The 17,910-nt window shown below is 45.8% G+C and overlaps 1 protein-coding gene across 5 annotated transcripts in view; it reads right to left on the bottom strand.

The window, feature by feature from the left end:
• Positions 1-17,910, bottom strand: part of dock6 (dedicator of cytokinesis 6) — a 241,117-nt gene that overhangs the window by 174,023 nt on the left and 49,184 nt on the right. For all 5 annotated transcript variants that reach the window (XM_072491074.1, XM_072491075.1, XM_072491076.1 and 2 more), the window contains exons 2-3: positions 4,512-4,602; positions 226-401 (exon numbers count right to left, since the gene is read on the bottom strand). In XM_072491074.1, the coding sequence (XP_072347175.1) occupies positions 226-401; positions 4,512-4,602 (267 nt within the window). The remainder of the gene's footprint in view (positions 1-225; positions 402-4,511; positions 4,603-17,910) is intronic.

The following is a 17,910-nucleotide window of genomic DNA, read 5'->3' as shown; positions in this document are numbered from 1 at the left end:
AGATGAGCCATGCCAGGGCCAAGAATAAATAAATCTGCCACCAGCTGGCTGACCATACTTCAGCTGGGTTCCTGCTGCTGGTTGACCAGGTGCCAAGGAGAGCAGATGTAGAAAATTCAGTACCCCACACTGGCAGAGAGACATGGATTGCCTAGAGTGCAGTTCTAATTTTATTTCTTGTTCCATGAACCAAGACTTTAACAACGGATGTGTAGGAACACTCACACTTCCTCGGGAACCCCAGGCTCCACAGTTCGACATTCCCGCGGCTCGTATACTATTTCTATATCATCTGCAGGAAACTCGAGTAGTTCTCGGAGCGGGCCTGGTTCCGGGGCTGGCGGATGTGTAGTCAGGTACTCCTCAAAGTCCACGGGCTCCACCACCTCAGAAAGGGGTACCTGTGAGGAATGGCAAATGTAACTTCACTGGGATTTCAGCAAAGTGCAACATTAGTGCGCAAATTTATCATATTGTGCACCTCTGATGAGAAACACCAATCAGTACAATAATAGCTTAAGTTTGAACGGAAAGGGGGGGGGGCAAGGAATTTTTGTCAGGCAAGGGTATTTAGGATCACAAAACCAAGGCAGGTAGATGGAGATGATACAGGTCAGCCATGATCTAAGTGAATAGTGGAGGAAGTGCGATGGTCTATATGGCCTAGAATGTGTTACTGTGGGGCAAAGGGTTGCTGGTTATGGGTCTGTGATGGAAACAGCCTGATGAGTCCCAGCACTGGACTTAATATCCAGCACACTGTGGCATCAGTCTGTGTAATCTACAGGATGCACTGCAGCAACTTACCAAGCAGATTACAGCAGCCGTTCCTTCCCGTGGCCTCCACCACCCTCCCCCACTTGAACAGGAGGAAAAGCTTCTTTTTTTTAAAAATGCAGCCACTGGTTACTATCAGTAAGGCACTGCTTGAAAGGCTAGTGCAGGCAAGATGTAACTGTGAATTTAAAAAGGAATCGCATAACCGCTTGCAGAAAGAAAAATGCCAAGACGAGAGAGAAAAGGCTGGGGAGTGGATCTAACTAAATTGCTCTCACATAGAACTGGCTGAATGGTCCCCTTCCGTATTGTAACCATTCTATGATTCTACTCTATATTGCCATGACTCCACTGTTGCTCAGTCAACAGCCTGCAATTTCCTACCCAGCTCTATCATTGGCGAGGTCAGGAAGTGCATAATTTGGTGATTACTCTCCAGTTACCTGCTTACTGAATATAATGTAAACATCATCCGTTTTAAAATGATCATCTGAGGATTGATTAAATTTGGGTACCCAATTATTTTTTCCAACTAATGGACAATTTAGCGTGGCCAATCCACCGACCCTGCAGGACTTTGGGTTGTGGGGGTGAGACCCACGCAGACCCGGAGAGAATGTGCAAACTCTACATGGATAGTGACCCGAGGCCAGGATCGAACCCGGGTCCTCGGCGCCATGCGAACCACTGTGCCACCGTGCTGCCCCCTGAGGACTGATTGATATCAGCATTCATTATCCGGTACCTGGGTTGAACACCTGACCAATTGCTGAGAGGAAAAGTATCTTGTCGGTGGGGATTCAATGATGTGACTTTGTACATTCACTGTTCCTTATGTCTACATGCTCTTAACTTCCCCTAATTAACTATTCAATGGCAGGCTACAGGTTCAGGATGTGGGAAAATCACACCAGGTCCTTTCTCTAATGTTGTGAGTGTGCAGTGTGCAGGAAGCTTTCTCAAATCTAATTCATGCGGTGCCTGCCCTGGGAATGTTTTATGCTGACAGTGGAGCCTGGATTTCCTGTACAGCGTTAGTTTACCAATTTATTTTATGTGCATAAGACTGCTCAGAACACCTCGGCTTACGAACATGAAGTGGAAAATATCCCGTGCCCCAGCCAACAACTTACATCAGTTTGATGAGAATAAAATGTTAAGTAGAATTTTTAAAAAGTATTTGCCAAGGCTTCTTCACTAGCACCTCCCAAACCCTATGACTTCTATTGCCCAGGACAAGGGCAGCTGGCTCTGGGGAACACCATCATTTGCAAATTTCCCTCCAAGTCACACACAATAGAAACATATTGTTGCTCTGCGCTGTTATTGGTCAAAATACCTAATAATACGATGGGAGCACCTTCACCACACGATTACAGCATTTCAGGAAGGCGGTTCACCACCACCTTCTTGAGAACAACAAGGGATGGGTAATAAATGCTGGTCTTGTCAGTCACACCCACATCCTAAAAATAAAGGGAAAAAAATGCAGCTTGTGGTTTGATGGCTTCCTTCAGAAACCACACTGTAGACCTATACATCAGTATCTGCTGCCCACATCCGGAGCAGTCGCCCTGTGCATGCCTGAATGTCACAATTTCACCTCTTGAATAAGACTCGGAGTGAGCAAGTGAGCAAATGAGGCAGCTCATTGCTCGCTTGCTACCTCCCTCCCTCAAAAGCTCCATAAGAGGAATAAGCCTGAGCAGCAAAGGAAAAATAAAGGACCTCATGATGATCGGCAAAATCATGAACTGGAACTTAATCAGCTGGAGAGCTATGATTTGACGGCTAACTTCCAAAGACACAGTTCAAGAGCTACTGGAGCGGGGGATTAGCTAATTAGCTGGACGGCTGGTTTGTGATGCGGAGCGATGCCAACAGCACGGATCGAATTCCCGTACCCACTGAGGTTATTCATGATGGCCGTGCCTTCTCAACCTTACCCCTTCAGGTTAAATCACCACCAGTCAGCTCCCAAAGAGGAGAGCAGTCTCTGGTCCTCTGGCGGCATTTACATTTAAGATTAGAATGCTCAACTTCAAAGGAACTTTTGAGGCTCAACCGGACTGGCTCCAGTATGCGGATAACAGAAAAATACTGTGGACGTTGGAGATCTGAAATAAAAACAGAAGTGCTGAGTATGGCCCAGTACGTCTGGCAGTATCCGTGGAGAGAAAAACAGAGTGAACATGTTTACACAGTTTCTCTCTCCAAAAATGTTGCCAGTGACACCCACATCCACGGGTGGCACAGTGGTTAGCACTGCTACCTCTCAGCGCCAGGGACCCGGGTTCGATTCTGGCCTTAGGTGACTGCCTGTGTGGAGTTTGTACATTCTCCCCGTGTCTGGGTGGGTTTCCTCCGGGTTCTCCAGTTTCCTCCCACAGTCCAAAGATGAACAGGTTAGGTGGATTGGCCATGCTAAAATTGCCCCTCAGTGTCCAAAAGATGTGCAGGTTAGGTGGGGTTACAGGGATAGGGCAGAGTGGGCCTAGATAGGATGCTCTTTCAGAGCATCAGTGTAGACCTGATGGGCCGAATGGCCTCCTTCTGCACTGTAGGGATCCTATGGACGAACACGGTCTACAGACTACCTGCTCAGTCTGTCCAGTATGCAGATTCCACATTAGCTGGTACTTCTCAAAGTTCTGTGAAAAGGATGCATCTGTTATTTACAAGTACAGCGGGTTCCTGAATTCTTTCTGGGCACAATTAGTCCCTCCCTGGAATGCAATACAACAAAAGTGAAATAGAAAACTGCACTTTGTGTGATGGGAGCAGTGGCAAAACAGATCAGCCTGAGGCATGTCAGCCGCAGAACCAACAGAGTCAAGATCTTTTCTGCCCAGCTTCATGAAAACAAACATGAAAACAGGCCACAATACACTCACTGTCTGGAAATTACTGTTTCCTGCCAGTTTACACAAAGATTTCTGCAACCTAATGTTAGTACAGTAGCCGGGGGTCCCGAAGAATGATTCTTAGGCGACATTGGAATGTAACAAAACCTACATTCTTCTCCAAAACAAACTGACCAGTGAGGGCAATAAAAATGCAACAGGGACGGGTGTGGGGGGAGTGCATAATGGGTTGCACACTGACATTTCACCTCTGGGACCTAGAGTCAAATCTAACCCAAACTGACGGGACAAAAAGTCTTCTCTTTATGCTGGTACTAAGGCTCTTAAGGGAAGAGAGTTTAGGCAGGCTTAATCCTCATGAACATGGGCCTGCAGTCTAAAGCTGTCCCTCAGTCAGCACTAAATGGTAATCTCAGACAAGTCAATTGTTGCTTTAGTGACCTGACTGAGGATGCCTGTTATACAGGAAGACATGGACAGGAAGGGAAATCATTACAGAAGGAGTGAAAGAATATAAATTCATCAACCTGAACCACGTGCAAAATCTGCTAGGTTAAGTTTAAGCTTAAGTTTAAGTAGTGGTTTCAGTAAAAATGTAGTATTTAGATTAACCCATTGATGTAAATGTATTGGCTCATACAAGTGATCATATGAGGAAACTTCGCTGTATACACCTCTCACCTCAGCACACATATGCATCTGAACTCCAATTTCTCTATGTGGGATTGTTGCTACTCAAGCGGGTAGCCCCGTTTATCGTTGCATTTTCTTTGGCACAGCTGACTAGCTTTTTCTCTTTCTCCCAAATAACAATCTGGCACAGTCTTGTGTCAGACCCATAGCGTTACGTTGGAACAGCTGTATACTCACCGACTGATGGGAGCCGCTGCGTTTCTTGGACAGCTGTGGCGAGCTGCTATATTGGCTGGACACTTGCTTTCTGACATCAGCTGCCACGGTCCTGCAAAGAGAGAATGACAATTCAAATGAATTTCAAAACGATGAGAATCTGGCAAGTACCCAGATGACAAGGTCAGAATTCAGTGCGCCAACACCGAGGTTACAGCTCTCTAGGATGATCATTAAACGTCTGACATGAAGCCACAGCTAATAGAGAAGCTCTTTGTGAAAGTCTCTCCCTTCTCTGATATTATAGCCATGTAACTTAGCACTGCTCAAAGCCCTTAGGGACAGGGTAGTACCTATACTGGATGCGGTGTTGTACTAAGGAAGTGTAGCAGTTAGAAGAACTCTCTTATCTTTCCCTTCCCAAGACTCTGGTTGAAACATAAACACTGGGATAGATGTGTTGGGCCAAATAGCCTGTTGTTGTTGTGTAAATTCCATGTACTAAGCTCAGTAAATCTCCAGAAGCGCAGAGACCAAGTCACCACAATATAAAACAAAGGGTACAATTCTAAAGGGAGTGTAAGAGCAGAAGAACCTGTGTGAACATGTCCATAAATCATTGATGGTGACAAGACAGGTTGAGAGAGCAATTAATAAAGCATGCAGCATCATAGGCTTATTGATAGGACATGGTATATGAAAGCAAGGATGTTATGTTACAAAGAGAAGTCAGGTTCGGCCTCAACACAAGAACTATGTTTAGTTCTGGATGGCACACTTTAGGAAGTATGTGAAGGCATTCAAGATGGTGCAGAAAAGACTCCTAAGAATGGTTTCAAGGCAGGGATACTGATCAGTGGAGAGAAAAGATGGGGCCGTTTTCCTTGAAGAGAAGGCTGATCGGAGATTTGATAGAGGTGTTCATGAGGACTCTGGACAGACTAGTTAGGGAAAAACATTCCCATTAGTGGAACGATTGAGAACCAGAAGACACAGGTTTAATGGTAATCCGAGGGGAAAAAACTGTTCACGCGGTGAGTGGTTATTATCTGGAATGTGATGCATGACTGTCTTGTGGAGGCAGGTTCAATTGTGGCATTCAAGAAGGGATTGGATTGTTATCTGAAAATGAAGAATGCCAGCATTACTTCATGACATAATAATTTACATTTATAATAATGACCAAGGAGAAGCAAGGGTACCAGTCAGCAGATAATCTCACTCCGTTTGGTGTAGATCTACTTCTTGTCAAGTCAATGCATTAAATACTTTACCATCACCTCAAATAGGACAAACAATGAACCAGGGGATTCCCCACCTCTACAAATGGACGATAAAATGCACACTTGCCAGTTATTCATTAATTAGCTCAACTGCAATTCTGGATTAGCATCTAAATGAAAGTACTGTTTCAGGATCAAAACAGTCTTGGCCTTGTTCTGAGATCCAACCTCCTCCCATTCCATTACTTTTTTTTGTTTAGGGAAGAGATGGAGATCCGTTAATTTCCCAGCCTCATGTTTTCCCAGCTACATTACAATTGGCTAGTCTGTCCCCATCCATGTAACAGAACGAGACGCTGGCGGCTGCCGGCAGTGGCAGCTACAATGGCAGCACGGTAGCATAGTGGTTAACACTATTGCTTCACAGCTCCAGGGTCCCAAGTTTGATTCTTGGCTTGGGTCACTGTCTGTGTGGAGTCTGTGCGTTCCCCCATGTATGCGTTGGTTTCCTCCGGGTGCTCCGGTTTCCTCCTAGTCCAAAGATGTGCAGGTTAGGTGGATTGGCCATGCTAAATTGCCCTTAGTGTCCAAAATTGCCCTTAGTGTTGGGTGGGGTTGCTGGGTTATGGGGACGTGTAGGCTTGGGTAGGGTGCTTTTTCCAAGAGCCAGTGCAGACTCGATGGGCCGAATGGCCTCCTTCTGCATTGTAAATTCTATGATTCTATGTCCTTCTTGGATCTTTGGTACCCTTTTGTGAGGAACCAACGTCTGGGTCGTGTTTGTGTTTCACCACCTTTGCCACACTGGCATATTTTTATTTTGTTTTTCCAATCTCCTTCTTCCTTATGAAGTTGCTGAAACTTGTTGGATGATAGTTCAGTGGGTGCCAACAGCCCTCCAGTACCATGCCAAGGTAGTTATTCTTTCAAGTCGCAGCCTCGCCATTAGACGCCAGGAGCTTGTGGGGTGCGCTACACCTAAACTTTGATCTTGTCCACACACACAAAAAAAAATCAATCCACGTGCTTTCCAGCAGGCATCACTGACCAGGAGATGGTGACTCTTTCCTCCAGCAATATCTTAACAAAACAAAAATACCCATGTGTCTCAGCACTATTGCATGTAGTGTAGGTTAAGCTGATAATGGCTGCCATGAAAATGTAACAGCCAGTGTTTTGACCACTTCCACTTTTCACCGAGGATGTAACTTGCCAACTCCACATCTGCAAAATAGCTCCAGTATAAATAGGCCGGATTTGTATTTATAACATTAGCAAAAGCAGAAACATGGCCATTTTCATTTTGACGAACAAGACTGACAACAACATGATGTACACTAAATTCAGCAACAATTCCACATTCAAAGGGTAAAAGCGTCTTCCAATCTCTCCGGCACCCTCGTATATAAATGAAGAGCTCAGCCTCCCTGTCAATTCACATGGACCATAATGGGCGGCACGCTAGCATAGTGGTTAGCACTGTTGCTTTACAGCGCCAGGGTCCCAGGTTCAATCCTCGGCTTGGGTTACTGTCTGTGCGGAGTCTGCACATTCCCCTCGTGTCTGTGTGGGTTTCCTCCGGGTGCTCCGGTTTCCTCCCACAGTCCAAAGTTGTGCAGGTTAGGTGGATTGGCCACGCTAAATTGCCCTTAGTGTCCAAAAACGTTAGGTGGGGTTACTGGGTTACGGGATAGGGTGGAGGTGTGGACTTAAGTCAGAAGCTCTTTCCAAGGGCCGGTGCAGACCCGATGGGCCGAATGGCCTCCTTCTGGATTGTAAATTCTATGATTCTATGATAAGAACAGAAGTCAATCATTTGCTATATTCACTGACTGGTTAAGAAATGCACACCAACTATACAGGAACGGTTGAGACTGTTCAATCCAGGTGCTGTGTACATCCTAGTATCAGGTTTGCGGCAGTTAGCAGATCAGTAAGGAAGCCTTGGTGGCTGACAATTAGTATCAGGCGCACATACACACAGAATCACCGTTTCCACGCCCCTCAAATGTTGAGGGCAAGCCAGGCATTCAGCGTATAAACAAATAACGCAATTAAGTTCAAAGTCCACCAGATCAGTTTCCTGAAAGAAATAGTGAACACAAACTACTTAACTATCCTGCAATAAGAATTTCCATCAAATTAAACTGCCTCATCTCTCACAAAATTGTTACAGCTTCACCATTTTCACTTACTGCCTTGTTAATTTCATGATCTTTGAACTTAAATCCCTCCATGGACTCTGCCCACTTAACGTTGGTGATAATGGGCCCATTCCCAGACTACACTGGCTGCTACACCTGTGCTCCGGAGCTGGCCACTTTAACCCAGTTGGTAAAGGAACCACAGTGTCATGCACATTCGGAAGTCTCAGATGTTCAATTGCTGGTCTGTGCAACTCGGGCAGATTGAAACGTGTTCATGTGGGTTGGGAAGGTGTTTGGCAAGGGAGGAATTTATCCAGAGTTCCATCTCCTGAACATTATCCCAACAACAATCATCAACTTTATAAGAGCTGGGATGAAAATGAGAAAAAGAAAGACACAGCAAACTGACACAGACACTACACTGGCTTCATACTAAGTTGAATGTCTGTGCAAATCAGCTAACTATAAAACTAAACAAGTTACCCTGGAGAAAATTGCAATTCTTCATTAGTGAGCCAGCAGGTGTGAACAATGATACACAAAGGAAGCCGGGGGATTCAGGCACTCATCTAGTTCTACATGAAATAGCTAAATGGATAAGGCTTCGAGAGGAGAACTAAACAATAAATGCTTTACTCTGCGAAACAAACCCACACTGAAGCTAGCTCGTTTTATGATGGGTTCTAGTATTTGAATGTCACGAGTTTTGAATAAAGACTGAGATATTTATCAATTCCAACTGTTCTACTTCATTTTACTTGTATGCAATTACACAAATTAGAGGTGTGCCAAAAGATTTTAAAGGATCCACGATGACAGAGCCTGGGGTTATTACAACTGTAATTTTAAGCTGCAGAACCATGTGTAATTAGGTGCTGTATAATTGATGCTGTATTTTGAGCACTAACTAATGTGGTTTGGTTAGCGATGAGGGACTCTGCTACCAGGTTCAATGAGACAGTTGCCACTGAAACAAAAACACGATTGTGTCCAAAGCTCTTGTCATAATCAGTCAGCTTTAAAAAAGTGCAATTACAGAGGGAGTACCAGATCTGAGGGAGTCAAAAGGATACAACAACCACCTTTGAGAGAGATCTTTCATTTTGCAATTCTTTTAAGTTTTCGCCCTTTCTCTCCTCAAAGGGCCAATTCTCCCTAGAGTTTGGTTCTAGGAGTACCAGCCACTCCCTCATACTCCACCCCAGTGTCATTCCTCGTCTAAGCCTGTGCAGCGACCCTGGGACCGTATTCTCCATGCCGCATACTGATATTGCAACCATTTTAATCACTTAATAGAGCTCAAACGTTCAACAAGCCGTTTTGAATTTGACTTTTCTCCCATCTCCATCTTGCCCATTTTCTTTTACTAATTCCATCGGTGGCAATGTGGAGTCTATACTGACCCCTCAAACAATAACTACTGAAAAATCTTCAATAATGATTAGACACTGGGGACAATGACATCCTAGGTACTCCAGTCATCAAGCTTTCAAAAATCTAAACCTTGGAATAGGCCTTTAAAGTAACTACTTTACTGCTCTGATATTTTGGCGGTTATCCACTGACAGTGTCACGTTGACCCCACAGAATCCAGTCGAAAATGCAGAAACACATGATGAATTAATCCACATCTTTGAACAGGATTCCCCAGAAAATGGTGATGAAATGGGACGGGAAGAGGACGGGAATAACACAATTCCCAGATCTCAGCAGCCCTCGGAAAAGAAATAAAAACGTAATTAAAATGTAAATGTTGCCACAGTCCCAGAGGACCACAGGGTTGCTCTCCCCCTCGAGAGCTGACTGGCAGTGATATAACCGGAGTTAACACACCTCAAGCGAGGGGCAAGGTTGAGAAGGCGAATATGAGGTCCCAGGGTCGCTGCACAGGCTTAGACGAGGAATGACACTGGGGTGGAGTATGAGGGAGCGGCTGGTGCTCCTAGAACCAAACTCTAGGGAGAATTGGCCCTTCATGAATAGCCTCAGCCGCTGCGGGAATTGAACCTGCGCTGCTGACATCGCTCTGTCACAAACCAGCCGTCCAGCCATCTGAGCTAAACTGACCCTCAGTAAAGAGATAATTTGCAATTATATCAAAACTGTCAACAGAGAAAGAACAAACAAGTCTGCATTTGTACAGCAGGTGCCACAACCTCAGGAGATCCAAGACAACCAAGTACTTTTGGAGTGTAGTCGCTGTTTTAATGTAGGAAATGGAGTAGCCAATTTATGCATAGCACGCTCCCAAAAACAGCAATAAGGTCAGGTCATTTGATTTTGATTATGTCATAGATGTTAGCCAGGATACAGATCGAAGAATTGGGGAAGTTATTACAATAGTGTTGTGAGATTCCCGTTTGAAAAAAACACCCATTTTGCTTTTCACAACCTTAGAACATCCTAAAGCACTTCACAGCCATTGAACTGTTTTGAAGTGCAAGCACTTTTGGGATAAAAACAAATATAAGAAAAGTTCATTGAAGCACAGGAACTTCAACAAACAGCTGTTTAATAACCAGACAGTGCTTTTTAAAAAAAATATTGATTGATGGATAAATATTGGCCAGGACAATCCTCTGGGATAGCTCCACTGCTCTGCTTCAGAATAGTGCCACGCAGGGCCCAAGAGAGAGGTAGTGTTCACTTCTCATGGTGCAAATCACTAGGGCCCGTGCCTTCAATGTGCTCACAAACAAGAGCTCAACGGGCACTCATTCCGCTTCTGGACAAAGTTCCAATGCTTGAGATCTGATCGTCCTGGAGTGAGAGACTAAGTCTGTGCAACCATCTGTTTTGACAGCCAGGGTGCACTCTGGGTGATGCAGTCAGTCTAGAACATTGAACATAGAACAGTACAGCACAGTACAGGCCCTTCAGCCCACAATGTTGTGCCGACCATTTATCCTAATCTGAGATCAACCTAACCGACACCCCTTCAATTTACTGCTGTCCATGAGTCGCTTAAATGTCCCTAATAACTCTGACTCCACCTCTACTAGCAGCGCATTACACACACCCACCACTCTCTGTGTAAAGAACATACCTCTGACACCTCCCCTATGCCTTCCTCCAATCACCTTCAAATTATGTCCCCTCATGACAGCCATTTCCACCCTGGGGAAAAGTATCTGGCTATCCACTCTATCCATGCCTCTCATCACCTTGTATACCTCTATCAAGTCACCTCTCTGCCTTCTTCGCTCCAGTGAGAAAAGCCCTAGCTCCCTAAACCTTTCTTCATAAGACATGCCCTCCAGTCCAGGTAGCATCCTGGTAAATCTCCTCTGTACCCTCTCCAAAGCATCCACATCCTTCCGAAAATGAGGCAACCAGAACTGGACACAATATTCCAAGTGCGGTCTAACTAGAGTTTTATAAAGCTGCAGCAAAACCTGGCGGCTCTTAAACTCAATCCCTCTGTTAATGAAAGCCAACACACCATATGCCTTCTAAACAACCCTATCAACCTGGGTGGCAACTTTGAGGGATCGATGTATGTGGACTCCAAGATTCCTCTGTTCCACACTTCCAAGAATCCTGCCTTTAACCCTGTATTCAGCATTCAAATTCGACCTTCCAAAATGAATCATTTCACATTTATCAAGGTTGAACTCCATCTGCCACTTCTCAGCCCAGCTCTGTATCCTGTCAATGTCCTGCTGTAACCTGCAACAACCCTCAACACTATCTGCAACTCCCCCAACCTTCGTGTCATCGGCAAACTTACTAACACATCCTTCCACTTCCTCATCCAAGTCGTTTATAAAAACCACAAAGAGCAGAGGTCCCAGAACAGATCCTTGCGGGACATCACTGGTCACCGACCTCCAGGCGGAATACTTTCCATCCACTACCACTCGCTGTCTTCTTTCGGCCAGCCAATTCTGTATCCAGACAGCCAAATGTCCCTGTATCCCATGCCCCCTAACTTTCTGAATGAGCCTACCATAGGGAACCTTATCAAATGCCTTACTGAAGTCCATATACACCACATCCACTGCCCGACCTTCATCAATGTGTCTCGTCACATCCTCAAAGAATTTAATGAGGCTTGTGAGGCATGACCTTCCCCTCACAAAGCCATGCTGACTATCTTTAATCAAACTATGTTTTTCTAAATAATCATAAATCCCATCTCCGGCCTTCCGCGCTCTTCCCCCTCCTGTGGACCCTAAAGGACGCCACGTGCTATTTTCAGGGCAATCTCCTCAATGGATGATTGAAATGGCTTCACCAGAACTTGCTACCAGGAGGTCTATGCACTTATTACAAGGTCGAAAGAGAAAATGCTGGAAAATCTCAGCAGGTCTGGCAGCATCTGTAGGGAGAGAAAAGAGCGAATGTTTCGAGGAAACATGCAGTAAGTCCTGTGCGTTTTTAAGTTCCCTTATTTCGCTCCTATACAATTTCCTCTGATTTATTACAATGATTTTAGCATTGCTTTGTTTAATTCATGCCTGACAGGTTACACATAACTGGTGAACCGCTACTGTTGGGCTATTGCTCTTTCATCTCTCTGTTGCTCATATTATTGCTCTAATTAATTGTTGATTGGCTAATAACTTAATCACTACCACAATGTTTTGTACTGTAACTTATAAAATAATTTTCTTAGTTTTGTCTACTAAAGTCAAATACCATGGTTATATATGTGATCTATGTGGAATGCTCTTCGCAACTACAATTCCAGTTCAATTATCTAGTGCCTTTCCAAATTACTTTTTCATTTGAACTGGCCATATGTACAGAATTTCAACAAAAAAAAATTAAAACAAACTGAAAATAAATTTCTTCTTGATGGTGTGTGGCCCCGGGCCTGGCCCTTCCTAACCTGACCTTCTGCTTCACTGTGGGGTGTCAGCCTGTAAGGAAAGCAGGTGAACACAAACAGGGAGTGAGCTGTAGCCACCTGAGTTGGCCACTTCCCGACTTAAAATGGAGAACCGCAAAGGCTGAAGGGAAATTCAGCCAACACAGGCAAAAACTAGCAGTTGCAAGTTTACTGTGTATTAGACTCTGCAAAAACCCAGACAGCATCAATACAAGCAGCCATCTGCATAGTAATGTAGCAGCCATCTACATAGTAATGAGCGATCCCCGGGAAGAATCAAAACATTTGAGGTAAACAAGGCCAAGCCAGACTCCTCGGCGCCAGCAGGAGCCAACACAAAAGAGGTTAATGGACACTGAAAGACCGCCCAACGATCAGGGAACAGCTCCAGTATTGGAGAAATCGAACCAAGCAATTGGAACAAAGTCCAATCACTTGAAACCAGGTATGGGGCCCACCTCGAAGGGCGGGAAGCCCCTGGGGACTATAAAGTAAAGCCCCCAAGTTCAAATCGTCCTTCTTGACAGGGTCACTCAGCAACGCGAAGCAACCCTCGACAGTGACCTGTCCGGCGGCCTCCAAGAACGTAAGTTTCAAGTCAACGCTCGCTACGAGATAGGCGCTCCTAGCTACCAGTCCATACCAGCTTTGAATCCCGCAGACTCAGAACCCGAACGAAAGGCCATTTGTTCCCCTGACCTGGTGGGCCAGTCCGAAGCTAAGTATAGGCCTGTTAGTGATAGAAATTGCTTAGAAAGTAGAGTTTATGCATGAGTAGCGATTTACTGTGTATAATAAATGTGCTTTGATTTAAATCTTACTAATTGGTGTATTGAGTTATTGATCATTACTTGAACTTGAACCTTGTGGCGGTATCATAAAGATACCTGGCGACTCTAGAGTAAAGGTTATAAAACAGAGCCAATTGAACCAACCAAAAGTTAGCAACATATTACTGGCAACATCCTGATGGGACCCGATCTAGAAGTGGCTTAACCACCCCGGGAGAACCCAAAATTTGAATTAGAAATCCGATTGGGAACAGAAAAACCACAAGTGTTCAAGCAGTTCTGATCAATCCTCATAATTCGGAAGTGTGTTAATGCATGCGTAACTAACAGGGCGATAAGGTAATACTGATAAGATTTTTGTTGCGACAAAACTGTCGGGAGTTTGTATTCCGGAAAATAGCGAAAGCCGTACCCGTAATTACACCATCGCCTTAATACGCCTTGTTCCAAATTTCAAGAGAAGCATTCAGATAAGAAAGATGGCAATGCAGGCAATGCAACGCCTCATGAACCCCGAAGAATTCGTGGTCGCAGCGACCAGCAGTAGAGTAGGACAGTGTCCCGTTTGGGAAGAGGAAATCAGAAAGTACCTCAAAGGGAAAGGATGGCCCCTTTGGAGTGAATTCTGTGAAAATGAGGAAACAGGTCCCGGGAGTATAGGACATACTTGGTGGGAGAACCTGAGCGAGATTCACAAGAAGAGCTTAGGAAAAGCTCGCAAGCCGATGGCAATCGTGTCCTGTTTGGCACAATTGCGAGGCACAGAGGAGGTCGTTAGGACGCTCTGAAAAGAGATAGAAGGCATACATCGAATGAGCAAGGTCAATGTCAGTGAGGTAGAGAAAGAGAACGCAGAGTTAAGGAGGAAGTTAACAGCAAAGGACAGAGAGGTGGATGATGCCAAATGGGCAAGCACAGACCGCACCCTTTCGGCCGTGCTCCTCCAGGAACGGCACGAACAGTTAAGGCCCGTGGCTTACGCCTCCAGAGTTTTAGATGCTGTGGAGCAGGGATTTTCGGCCTGTGAAAGGCACCTGCTCGCAGTTTTTTGGGCAGTACAATATTTTTCTTACATAACCGAACTAAACCCCATCACAATCCTCACAGAACACACCCCCACCCAACTTTTACTGGACGGACGACTCAAGGACGGTACAGTTAGTCAGATTAGAGCAGCCCGATGGACCCTTCTTTTGCAGGGACGAGACATCACTTTTAAAAGGACCAAGACCCACACTTTCTTAGCAGATAACCTACAGTACCCAGGCACCCCCCCATGAATGTGAAATCATCTCACCACACCACAACACAGGCCCCTTTATTGCGAAAACACCCCCCAGAAAGATAGGTAGTCCAACCCAGAGCCCCAAGCACACAGACATGTGCGAACCCATAAGAATATATGTGGATGGATCTTCCACAATATTAGAAGGGAAGCGCATAACAGGATGCGGCATTTATGTCGAGGACGCGCAGGGACGCGCCCGAGAAGAAATCGCAATAAAACTTCCAGGACACTTAGGCGCACAGGCGGCAGAACTAGCAGCCGTGGTGTACATTGTAGAACACCCAGATTTCTTCCCCAGCCCAGCAGACATATACTCGGACAGCCTCTATGTCTGCAACAGCCTTACAGAGTTCCTACCCCTGTGGAAAGCAAGTGGATTTGTTTCCGCAGACGGAAAACCCCTCCCCTCAGCCCCATTGCTCCGTCATATTTTTTAAAAAGCACGGAGCAGGACTTTTGGAATAGTTAAAGTTCGTAGTCACCACCGTTCCTCCCCCCTGGAAATGTAAAAGCCGACGCACTGGCAAAAGCAGGTTCCAGGCACGGATATTTTTGACAACCCCCCGAGAGCGCACCAGTGAATGCAGTTCAGGTCTCGCAGACTAATATCGAGGATTTAGTGCAGGCCCAGAAGCAGGATAACAATCTCGGGGAGATTTTAAAAGGAAAATTTACGGCACCTTACGATAGGTTTAAAAATGCACTGACCACACATGACGGTGTGGTGTTAAAAGACACCCTTTATGTGGTTCCTGAACAGGACAGGAATCAGCTCATTTGTTTGTTCCATGACAGTCATGGACATCAGGGAATTGATCCCACTACAGCCCACCTCAGGCAGCTCTGTTGGTGGCCGAGTTTAAAGGAAGACGTAATGCACTACGTTGAGAATTGCCTTATCTGTGCCCAGAACAATCTGGACAGATACGCCAAGAAAGCTCAACTTAGTCACACCCGCCCCGTTAATGGCCCCTGGACTAACCTCCAGATTGATTTCTAGGACCATTGCCCCCTTGCAGGAATGGTTATAAGTATGTACTCGTTGTGATAGACACGTTTACAAAATGGGTATGGCATTCCCATCCAGAACGAACACGGCAAAGACCACAGCCAAGATCTTAACCCACCACATCTTTACGAGATGGGGACTCCCCCGCAGCATTGAATTCGACCAAGGTTCCCATTTTACGGGACGTGTCATGAAGAACGTCCTCACGATATTTGGCATTACCCAAAAATTCCACATCGCATACCACCCCTAGTCAAGTGGTATCGCGGAGAGCATGAATCGGACTCTAAAAGCTACCCTCCGAAAAATGGTCCAGCAAAACACCACCAGTTGGGATTCAGTCCTCCCTTTTGCGCTGATGTTTTTGCGAAATACAGTTTCAACATCTACAGGTTACACCCCACACACCCTCATGACCGGACACCCCATGAAAGGCACAGAATTCTTATTGGGATTAGATTTGACCAGCCCCGAAGTGACGGCCCTCACACACGAGAAAGCAGTAGAACAACTGGTACAGAATGTTAAAACGGCTCAGCTAGCAGCCGCGGTACGATTAGGCACACGAAAGAAACAGAGCAAGACCTGTTTCGATAAGACAGTACATGCGACTGAGTTCAATGTAGAACAGCAAGTCATGCTCTCCATATACAACCCCAGCACATGCCTGTCACCTAAATATTCGGGTCCGTATTCCTTTGCGGACAAAGTAAGCCCCTCCGTGTACAAAATAAAGTTCCCCAACGGAAAGACTGCGTGGTTCTATATTAACCAGCTTAAGGCATATGGACCACAGTCAAACCACGCACACCACGTCATGCTCGACGCAACATATCGCGCCCCGCCCACAGCCAACGTAACCCTACCCTCCCCCAACACATCCAGCCCAGCCACGGACTCAACCCCGACTCCACCCCTGAACGCCCACAGACTGCAGCAGCAGAGACAGCGACTGTGACTCGGACAATAGCCACAGCACGCCTCCCTACTATCCCCATGCAACAGGACCCACACCCAGCGAATCTGACCACGATTCAAGTGATCCCTTCATGATCACTTTCCTAAACAAACCCCACCACTGACCACCGACCTGCAATGACGACCCCGATTCCATCCACACAGAACTAGACACCACCTTTTGGCACCGAGATAACTCATACAGACTCCTCCGGAATGACGAGAGGGATCCTAAATCACACCATGCAGCCCTATCCGCCCTGATACAAACGAGAGTTTGGCATCTGGGAGAAGATGCCGACTTTGAGTCTGACTCCCAAAACGAGAACCCCTTTGCGACCCTGTTCGCAACCGATAACTGAGGTGTCCAGATGATGTTTTAAAAAGGAACCGCTTGGGAGAAAACGGTGTCCTTTCTGATGGAACCTGCAGCATGTTTTATGTTGTTTGTAGTGGTATTGTTTAATGGTGTTTGTAAGATCGGGGGGAAAAAGATTTCCACGGCCCCACGCCACCACCCTTCTGACGCCCACTGGCAGTCAGTGAAACTAGTTTGTCCCGGACGATAGTTCAGCGGAACTAGTTTGTCCACAGAGACTTGTTGATGTCCCAGACGCCAGTTCAGAGGAACTCGTCTGTCGACAGAAACACAGACCCCCGTTCGTAACTGCTCTTCTGGTTCGAAGGAAGAACCAATACGGCAACCCCCCACGATGACTACATTTCTTGCCCGTTCTTGTCGGTTGCTCAGGTAGTGGAGAAATGGCATTGGGACCAGCCCTGCCTGGGAACCCCCCCTCTGGTCAGCTACACTCGGGTATTCCATCCAAATCTTACCCGTCGCGGCCCATACGCACCTCATTTCAGCACTTTTTGTTCAAAAAGTTGTGTTTTGTTTTCAGGTGACCTTTAGGTTGCCAACCCTATGCTATTTACATCCGCAAACATTTGGATGGTAAATCACACAGCCTGCGAGACGGCTCGCACTGTTTCAGTATTTTTAAGTGTGTCTTGTCCTGAATATTCGGTTAAAAAAAAATGAGGGAGTCACACATGGTGACAAATTGTAAAGGGAGAATTGGCACTGAAGGACAGACATACTAACAGACGAGATATTAAACCAAGATAGTAACAGACACTATGCTTGATCCCACAGAACCCCAGAAGCTCC

This window comes from Scyliorhinus torazame, chromosome 27 (genome assembly GCF_047496885.1).
Source record: "Scyliorhinus torazame isolate Kashiwa2021f chromosome 27, sScyTor2.1, whole genome shotgun sequence".
In the NCBI taxonomy this organism is placed as follows: Eukaryota; Metazoa; Chordata; class Chondrichthyes; order Carcharhiniformes; family Scyliorhinidae; genus Scyliorhinus; species Scyliorhinus torazame.
Note: the sequence above shows the minus strand (reverse complement) of the source record. Positions and strands in the feature narration are given on the sequence as shown.